The sequence below is a fragment of the Callorhinchus milii genome, unplaced genomic scaffold (genome assembly GCF_018977255.1).
Source record: "Callorhinchus milii isolate IMCB2004 unplaced genomic scaffold, IMCB_Cmil_1.0 Scaffold12, whole genome shotgun sequence".
NCBI lineage: Eukaryota > Metazoa > Chordata > Chondrichthyes > Chimaeriformes > Callorhinchidae > Callorhinchus > Callorhinchus milii.
The window spans coordinates 10,080,245-10,090,362 of NW_024704753.1; the positions used below are offsets into that span (position 1 = coordinate 10,080,245).

A 10,118-nucleotide genomic window follows, 5' to 3' on the forward strand; every position below is an offset into this window, starting at 1 on the left:
GTGGGGCGGGCAAGGTGGGGGATGTGAAGCAGGATGGAGTCCGCTGAGCGGAGGGAGTGGACAGGTTGATAGGGGGTTAGGAGGTGGGGGGAAGGCAAGGTCATGGAGGGCTATGAAGGCAAGGACCTTGGAATTCATCCTCTGAGTGATGTGCAGCTAGTGGAGTCGGGCGAGGATGGGGGTGATAGGGTCATGGAGCCTGGTGCGGGAGAGGACATGGGTTGCAGAGTTCTGGATGATCTGCAGCCTGTGGAGGGAGGAGTTGGGGAGGATGACAAGCAGGAAGTTTGCATAGTCGAGCCTGGCTGTGATGAACGCATGTATGAGGGTCTTGGCGGCCTGCGTGGAGAGACAGTGGCAGAGCCAGGCGATGGTGTGGAGGTGGGGAAAGGTGGAACAGATGTAGGGAATGAAGGGCAGTTGAGGGTCAAACAAGAAGCTGAGGTTCCGTTTTGGCTCCGTGAGGTGTAGTGTACATCCATGGAGGGTGATGCTGAGGTATGGAGATGCTGATGGGAGCCAAGCAGGAGGGCCTTGGTCTTGTTGACATTTAACTGGAAGACGTTTGCTCTCATTCAGGACCTACCTGCCCGTACCCTCCGTTCCTCTGGCTCCGGTCTGCTCCACGTCCCCCGCCCCAACCGCCCTACCATCGGTGGTCGGGCCGTCAGCCTCTCAGCCCCCAGGCTCTGGAACTCCATCCCCCAGTGCCTTCGCCTTGCTTCCTCCCTTTCCTCCGTCAAGGCCGGTCTCAAAACCTTTCTCTTTGACCGTGCCTTCAGCTCCCCTCTCGACTCTCTTCCTCCTCCTCGCTCCCTCCCTTCCCTCCCCTCACCCTGACCATTTCCCCCCTCCTCTCTCCCTCCCTTCCCTCCCCTCACCCTGACCATTTCCCCCCTGCTCGGGTCATGACCCAACTGTGCAGCGCCTTGGGACGTCCTCCTGACGTGAAAGGCGCTCTATAAATGGAATCTTGTTGTTGTTGTTGTTGTTGTTGATGTCCAACAGACAGTCTGTGAGGACAGCGGTGGTCCTGGAGTCGAGGGTGGAGGCGGAGAGGTAGATTTGGGTCTTATTCGCATACCTGTGGAAGTTGACCCCATGTCTATTTTAATAATAATCCTTGCATTTGATATAGCACATTATCACATCTTTGAGATGTCTCTAAGCACTGTCAAGTGAATTGACTTTATATTTTGTGGCCGAAATTGAATATGTGCTTCTGACTCACTTATTTATTTCTTATGCTACATGCATTTGTGTACAGAGACACACTTATTCAGGTAACTGTCCTCACCCTGTCTATATGCCCTGATGGTGTTTTTCTCCCACTTTTGGTCTTGTCAAACTTTTTGTGTCTACCTCCGATAACCCTTTTTCTTCTCGGAGTATTTATCTTATATTTATCACTTTTCGTACTCTGACCTTTAACCTTATCCCTTCTTATCTGTAGTTTCCTGTTATTTCTTGCCGAATCCTTCCCCCCCACACACACCCCTTTATTGGTTTGAAGCTCTTTCTACAATTCTATTTATGATTTCCATTAGGACCTTGGTCGGGGCCCAGTTCAGGTGTAACCCATCCCAGCAGAATAGCTCCTTCCTGTCCTAGTATTGGTGCCAGTGTCCTATGAAATGGAATCCTTCCTTCCCATAACACTCTTTCAGCCACTCATTGACTTTTTCTGATCTGTTTATCCCTATGCCAATTTGTATGTGGCAAAGGAAGGAATCTAGAGATTACCTTCCTCCGGGTCCTGTTTAATTCAGCTCCTAGCTTCGGATACTCCCTTAGCAGGATCCCTTCCTGATCTTCCTATGTCACATGGATCATGACAACTGGTTCTTTCCTCTCCTTTTCCAAATTCCATTTCAGCTGTTTTGAAATATCTCTGACCTGGCACCGGAGGAGGCAACATCTCCTGGACTCTTGATCATGACTGCAGAGGATACCATCTATCCCCTTAATTAATGAATCCCTTATAACTAAGTTTCTTTTCTGCTCCTCTGCCACCTTGAACTGCTTCTTGCTCCATGGTGCCTTGATTAGCATTCTGTCTATTCTCCCTCCTCCCTGCAGCTTCTTCCCTATCCTTACCTGAGCAAGAACATGTAAGGATAGTTGGACAGGACTGGTTCCTCCAGTTCCTCCTTCTCTACCTGCACGAGGTTGCCCCTATACCCTGCTATCAGTCAGCCACACTCCTCTCCTGCACCCGTCTCTCTCGCCATGTGGTGTAACTGTATTCTGGAGTAAACTATCAAGATATCCTCGCCCTCCCTTATGTATTGGAGTGTCTCTAGCTCGCACTCCAGCTCAAAGACTCTCATCCGGAGTGACTCAAGACATAGGCATTTCCCACAGATGTGATCAACCGAGACAGTCTCACTGTCTGCAAATTCCCACATTCTACCGTCTCGACACACTGCCCATGCTGCTATTTTATACTCTTTATAATATAAACACCTCCTTCCCCCTCTGCACCGAATTCCCATTCTCACCAAATTCCTGTTGTAGAGGCCTTACCTCCCTCCGTTCTTTCGTTTGCAGCTCCTTACATTGGGCTTTCTGTTCGAGTAAGGCTTTTGCAAGTCTCCCCTTTATATACCCCTCAGATAGAACCAGTTTCAACTAGTCAGCTAACAATTAACACCTGGTCACCTACAAACTGCCTTGGTATTGTTAAGTTTCAATTTTAAATTTCAGTTAGTAAACAAGGAATTCCCATTCTCACCAAATTCCTGTTGTCGATGCCTCACAGTGAGGGTCACACAGTGAGGGACACTCTGTCCCACCCTCTGGAACTCCATCCTGCAGTCCCTCCGCCTCACCGCTCCCTTGACTCCATCTTAAAACCATCCTCTTTGACTCGTGGCTTTGATCACCCTCCTCTCGCTGCCCTCCATCCTCCCCCATCCCGCTCCCCAGCTCAGGTCCAAAACACTGACTGTCCAGTGCCTTGGATCATCCTCCCAACGTGACTCTATACAGATGTAATTTTATTATTGTTGTTGTCACAGTGAGGGTCGTGGGGAGAGGGTCGCGGGGTGAGGGGAGAAGGGCACAAGGCGACAACCTACTTAGGTACGGCATTGGTTGGCAATCATGGGATGAATCCACATTCCCCCTAAGGGTTGGTTTGTGCCACGCACTGTCCTGACATTGATCATGTCTCACCTGGAGCCCAAACCCCTCCGCAAAACATGACTCGTTCACAGTGTGGATAACCAATGTCTTCCTGTCTTCAGATCAATTCACTTGTGCAATAACTCAATCCAGAGACGCTGTGAAAACTCCTCAAGCCGACACCCGATGGTGCCCACAGACAACATGTGGACAAGTGAACAGTTCAAGGACTATCTGAGGAAGAACGGCAAGGGCAGCATGTGGGAGCATATCATCTCGCCGGGCATGAAGAAGGCTATAATTCACACCATGCAGATGGTGCAGGATGGGATGAAACCTCGCAAGAACAGCTTTGAGCTGTATGGAGCAGATTTTCTGATTGGGAAGGATTACATCCCGTGGCTGATTGAGATTAATTGTAGCCCCACAATGTCACCGTCCACAGCGGTCACCGCCATGCTGTGCACCAATGTGCAAGAGGACACCATCAAGGTGGTTGTCGATCGAAGGAATGAAAGGACCTGCGACATAGGAAGATTTGAGCTTTTGTACAGACAGGTAATTCACAGAGGGCATGATGACCAGCGGGGCGTGATGTCCAGCGGGCATTATATAGAGGATGTATGACAGGGTGCATGATAGACATGTCAGTGTTTACTCCAATGTACCAAGGTGGTAATCTCCTGGATACTGGTGGTTACAGGCAGGTGAATGCCTGTGGTACAGCCAAGTGAGGTGTGAATGTTACTTGAGTCCTCAGTGATGGACATGGTTGAGTTCTGCTTTCTCTCCAGAGGCAGATGTGTCAATCTTACCAACATGGGGCTAGATATAGGGTGTGACTCCATTGTGATGTTGGTCTAGAGAAGCTCAAACATTAAACCAATTTATTGTGAATGTAATACACATATTCAATAAAGTATATGTTTATAGTCAGATAATTAAATCTTTCCAGCCACCAGAAATGGGACTTACATGTGTGCTGCTTTGCCAGAGGTCCATTCTTTCAGATGAGCCATTTAAACCACTTCATTGGCTCTTTGTGGGACCTGTTGTAGGCAAATCATCTATAGCGTTGGCCCACAAAGATAGACTCCTCACTTGATGTCAATTTCTTCTGAAGCAGTTTGAGACTCTGACATCATAAGTGCTGTATCAATTGCCGGTATTATTATATGTTGTTTTCTTTCTTTCACAGCCTGTGATGGACATTCCTCTGTACATTGGAATAAACCTCTTGGTTGAAGGATCATGTATCAGGAAACCACGCCCTCCAGTACAGAAAAATGTCACCACCATCTGGCTTGGCAACACTGCCCAGAACCCCAGCACAACAGAGAAAGCTACTCCCCTTGGAGCCCACAATTGTTCCGCCAGCTTGAAGGAGTGCATCCGCATGGTACCAGGCGGTAACCCATTTACTGCATTCGGTCCAGACTTGTCAAGGAATGTCCCATTTCCCAACACCACCAGCAGCGCAACAAATTCCTTAGTTCCCAGTTGCAGCATTGCAAATAATAATAGTGTCTCCAACAATGCAACCAATGAAGTGAATTACATTGTCCCCAATAATTCCACTAGTGCAAAGAATTGTGTCCTTCCCAATAATTCCACTAGTGTAAGGAATTGTGTCCTTCCCAATAATGCAACCAGCGTAAGGAATTGTGTCCTCCCTGATAATTCCACCAGCGCAAGGAATTCCATGGTGCCTAATAATTCTTCCAATACAAAGAATTCCATCATGACCAATAGTTTGAGGTCTTCCCCTTCCAATAATTCAGGCACTACAAAAAGTGCTTTATTTATCAGCAATTCATGTAATATGAGAGGTTTCTTCATATCCAATCCCAGCCATGCGAAGAATCAAAAAACCTCCAACAATCTGAACCAGGTGAAGAATCATGCCATTTCCAAGATTACACAGAAAACAAAACATGTCAACAGTTCCAACCACCACAAGACAAATAATCCAGGCAATACTAAAATAATAGGCAAACACGTCTTAACTGCATGGGATAAAATTGAGGAAATTAAGAGTAAAATTGCTGAAGGCATGCAAGCAGGTATTGCAACAGCTATAACTGAAAACGTTGAGAAATATAGTGCTATCGACCAAGACGAACAGCGCTATAACACACCACAGAAGACCATCAAAATGAATATGAGCAGAAAGATGCCCATTTACTCACCTAATATGTCAGAGGTGAACATGTCTGTCAAACACTTGATCCTTCCCAATCGTCAGACACTCCGCAATCCCCTGCACATCAGCCTGAAGATCCTCAGCCTTGATACCCAGGATTTTAATCGTAATAAAAACTCAAAATCTACAATTTCCTCAGACAGAAGCAAAAGTACCCTGGAGAAAACGCTGCCATTGCGTTATTCCTACAATTCTCCGCGGGTGCGGTTGAAGAGCCCTGCTGTCCCGCAGCTGCATATCACCAGTTTGCTGCCCACCTTTAAAGGTGCCCCAGTCATCGCGAGCAAGAGGTGCACAGAGCTGCCTCAGCAAACCAGTGCAGGGCTGAAGGCTAACCAGCACGATCTAAAAAAACACCAACTCGTAAGCACCTTCACACTTTTCCAGTAACAATGATTTTTGGTGCCAGATGCTCAGTAACATGAGGGACATTTCATGCATTATTTCCAAGATTAGGTACTCCAAATCAATTTACTTTAAAAGTAACTTTTTTTCTATGAAGAATTTGTATGTTTTGACAGAAAAAAATAGCTGCTACTTAATCATAACGAGGATGAAAGGACTTTCAAAAGGCCAGTTGTGGTACATACGTCAGGTCCACACAGCACTTAGGAAAGGGGGGGTGGGGATGATTTTATTAATGTAACACAGTGATTCTCATTATTGGTATGTTATAAAATGGCTCAGATTCTCCTGCCTCCTTTCAGGAAACAGTTCCCCTCCACTGTTGCCAATCAATTGTGAAGGTATCATTTGCAATAGAGCCATTATGAGGTGAATGAAATTGAAATGGACAGTAAGAGAAACAGCATCAGAATCAATTGCCAGATTGGTAACAGAATTGGTAACATTTTGGGGAGCTGTGGGCACAAGGAACATTTGGCATTAAGACTATATCAATAGATTGATAGTGATCATTTTTTTTTACAGGGTAAACAATCAGATAATTAAACTGATACCCTGTATCAGAAACAAGAATTATGCAATATCACTGGACATTTGTGTTCTGCTCGGATTTGGACACAATCAATTCTGATGTAATGAGACTGTAATGAATTAAGCACAATAAAATGAATATCACAGACGGTCGTTTCAACTTTTTCCATGATTTTCAAATCTAATTCTTCTAATTCTCTCTAATTCTTCTATATTCTAGAGAATATAGGTCCAAATTGGTCAGCCTATCCTCGTAACTCATCCCCTTCATCCCTGGTACTAACCTAATAAATCTACTCTGCACCCCTTCCAAGGCAAGTACATCCTTAAATAAGGAGACCAAAACTGCAAACAGTTTCGAAAGAGCTTCCAAGTCAATCCCACTCCCCTGCTCTCTCCCCATAACCCTACAAACTTGTCCCAAATATCTATCTACTTCTCTCTTATAAGTTATATGAACCCCCTCCCCCGTTCCTTCACCCCTTTAAGATTGTACCATCAGCTTATATTGTCTCTCCTCATTCTTCCTCCCAAAATGCATCATTTCACATTTCTCCACATTAATCTTCATCTGCCCCCTGTCTGCCCATTTTACCAGTCTGTCTATGTCCATTAGCAGTCTGCTACTGTCCTCCTCACTGTTTACTACTTTTCCTAACTTAGTAGATCGAAAACAGCAGTAGTCCCTATACCTGAGCTCCTTTGGACCATCGAGGCGATCCGTTCAGCTGCCTCCGCCTTCCCAACCCCATTCCCTCTACATCTTCCCTCAACCCGCCCCTCCCCCCCAACCTTTCCTATTTTAGAATAATCTGAAAACTTGGAAATTGTGCTCCCTATACCCAAGTCCAAATCATTTATACAGATCAAAAACAGCAGTGGCCCCATACTGATCCCTGTGGGACACCACACACTTCCCTCCAGTGAGAAAAACAACCATTCACCACCACTCTCTGCTTTCTGTTTCCCAGACAGTTCTGTATCCGCTGCCACTGTCCCTTTAATACCGTGGGCTTCATTTTGCTTACAAGTCTCTTATATGGCACTTTATCAAACCCTTTTGAAAATCCATATAAACTACATCAACTGCACGACCTTCATCCACCCTCTCCGTTACTTCATCAAAAACAACAACAACAACAAGATTTCATTTATAGAGTGCCTTTCACGTCGGGAGGACATCCCAAGGCGCTGGACAGTTTTGTTAGGTTTGTTCAGGTTTGTTAGGGACGATTTGCCTTTAACAAATCCGTGTTGGCTGTCCTTTATAAACCCATATTTTTCTAAGTGAAAATTTATTTTGTCCCGGATTATAGTCTCTAGAAGTTTCCCGACCACTGATGTTAGGCTGACTGACCTGTAGTTCCCAAATTTATCCTTCTGCCCCTTTTTGTACAGGGGAGTAACATTTACAACCCTCCAGTCTTCTAGCACCACCCCCGGTGTCCAACAAGGATTGAAAGATTAGAATCTCAGCGTAGCAATAAGTCTCTAGATTCTGACAGGGCCTGGCAAACAACAGAAGGCCACCCTCAAGAATAGCAACTAACGAGTAAGTTGTTTAAACTGGAGGACTTTGGTACCATCCCGGGATACTGATAAGAGATAACCAGTCACTTAAAAGGAATGTACTAATGATCCCACATAACAAAATAACAAGCACCAGACGCAGCCCTAAACCGATCAATCTCCTATCTAAGACAGGACAAAAGGAAGACCTCATGGAGACTCAGTCAGGATGGCACCAAGCCAAATTGATTAACTTGAGTACGTAACAGTATCAGAAGTGGGTAGAGGGGCCCTAGGAAAAGGACACTTGGAAAAAGGGTATGACTATCCCACCTCTAGATGAAAACAGTTAGTAGAACAGGAAGGTTCCAGAGAGAGAGAAAGAGACCAGTTTGGAGAAGTCCCTTTAAGGAGTACAATGAAGGTTTTCTGTGACTGTCTACAAAAACTGGTAGTATAATTTGTTAGACAGTTGTAGTAACTTGTTAATGCATGTTGTGTTCACTCTGTTCATAATAAATCTTGCTGCACCATATTTGGATTGTCAAGTTATATTTCAAACTACGGGATCGGAAATCCCAACATTAGAGCGCTCGCCTCGCAAGTAAGACTGGAGATAACCAGTCAAACCCGTCCTGCCGGGTTTGATTCCCGGCAGGACGAAACCTTGGGCAAGTTTCCTTACTCCACATGCCTGATAATAATCCCTCAAGAAAAAAAACAATATTAATTTACTAACTCAATCAATGACTGTTTGTGGGACGGTGCTGTGCGCACCTGGCTGCCGTGTTTCGCCCACAAATATACAGTCAATTCACTTTACAGTATATTCTGTGAAGCGCTTTGGGACGTCTAGAAGATGTGAAAAGCGCTATGTCAAATGCAAGGATTATTATTATCTTTATATCCTTATAAATTACCTTAGGGTTCCCTTTTATGTTACCCGCTAATCTTTTCTCATACAATCTCTTTGCCCCATATTTCCTTTTTCGGTTCTCCTCTGTACTTTCTATATTCTATTTGATTATCTTCTGTATTTTCGACCTGACATTTATCATAAACCTCCTTTTTCTGTTTTATTTTAATCCCAATTTCCTTATTCATCCATGGAGGTTTGGATGCCCTACCTTTCCCCTTATGGGAATGTATTTGTCACTGAACTATCTCCTCCTTGAAGGCTTCCCATTGCTCAGTAGCTGTTTTACCTGCCAATCTTTCTTTCCAGTCCATCTTTGCTCAGTCCCTTTTTAACTCACTGAAATTAGTCCTCTTCCAGTTGGGTATCTTCACCTTTGATTGTTCCTTGTCCCTTTCCATAAGTACTCTAAACCTAATGGTGTTGTTCCTGTTGTCCAGATGTTCTCCTACTGAAACCTGCTCTACTTGCTCCAGAACTAGATCCAGCACTGCTTCCTTCCTCGTTGTGCTGGAAACATACTGATCCAGAAAGATATCCTGCACACATTTCAGGAATCCTTCCTAAAAAACAGAACTGGCTGGGAACACTCAGGAGGTCAGGCAGCATCTATGGAAAAAGGAAAGTGTGTCAATGTTTCAGGTCCACGACCCTTCATTAGAACTGAGGCATGTTGGGAGGGAAAGGCTTTTAAGGGCTAACAGAGAGGGAGGAGGCAAGGCAAGGAAGACAAAGGAGAAAATGGGGTAGACGACAGAGGATGGTGGGTTAAAGAGGTGTTAATGATGCAAATGCAATCCCCCCTTTGTTTTAACTCTAACCAAATAGATTCTGTTTTTGGACCCTCTAGCACATCGTCCCTTTCCAGGGCCGTAACCGTGTCTTTAATCAATACTGCCACCCCCCACTTCTTTTTTTCCTTCCCCATCCCTCCTGAATACATTGTAGCCAGGAATATTCAGCTCCTTTTCCTGCTCTTCTTTGGGCCATGTTTCTGTTATTGCCATTATATCATAACCCCATGTGGTAACTTGAGCCTGCAGTTCACCAATCTTAGTTGTCAAACACCATACATTTGTGCACATGCACTCCAAGACCGACTGAGTCTGCTCTGCATTTCTCCCCTGTCTAATCCATTGTTTTTCAGGACTTGTCCTTATTACATTGCTATTTGTGTCTCCCAGCCCTATGTCCTCTCTGATACTATATCCTGATTCTCTTCCCTCCTCTAAATTAGTTGAAACGCTTCCCCACAGCACTAGTTAACCTCCCTGTGAGGACATTGGTCCCAGCTCTGTTCAGGTGTAACCCATACAGCTCCCACCTTCCCCAGAACTGCTCTTGATGTTACATTTATACCCTCTTTTAGTTAGATCGCATTTGTAGTACTGTGTTAATCCATTAATCAATCATGTCCACTCATAATCG

The 10,118-nt window shown here is 45.1% G+C and overlaps 1 protein-coding gene across 1 annotated transcript in view; it reads left to right on the forward strand.

The window, feature by feature from the left end:
- The window catches only part of ttll3 (tubulin tyrosine ligase-like family, member 3), a 64,103-nt gene extending 57,690 nt beyond the window's left edge, over positions 1–6,413 (forward strand). The window contains exons 12-13 of the mRNA XM_007911216.2: positions 3,249–3,684; positions 4,325–6,413. Coding sequence (XP_007909407.1) covers positions 3,249–3,684; positions 4,325–5,719 — 1,831 coding nt within the window. The 3' untranslated portion in view covers positions 5,720–6,413. The remainder of the gene's footprint in view (positions 1–3,248; positions 3,685–4,324) is intronic.
- The last annotated feature ends 3,705 nt before the right edge of the window (positions 6,414–10,118 follow it).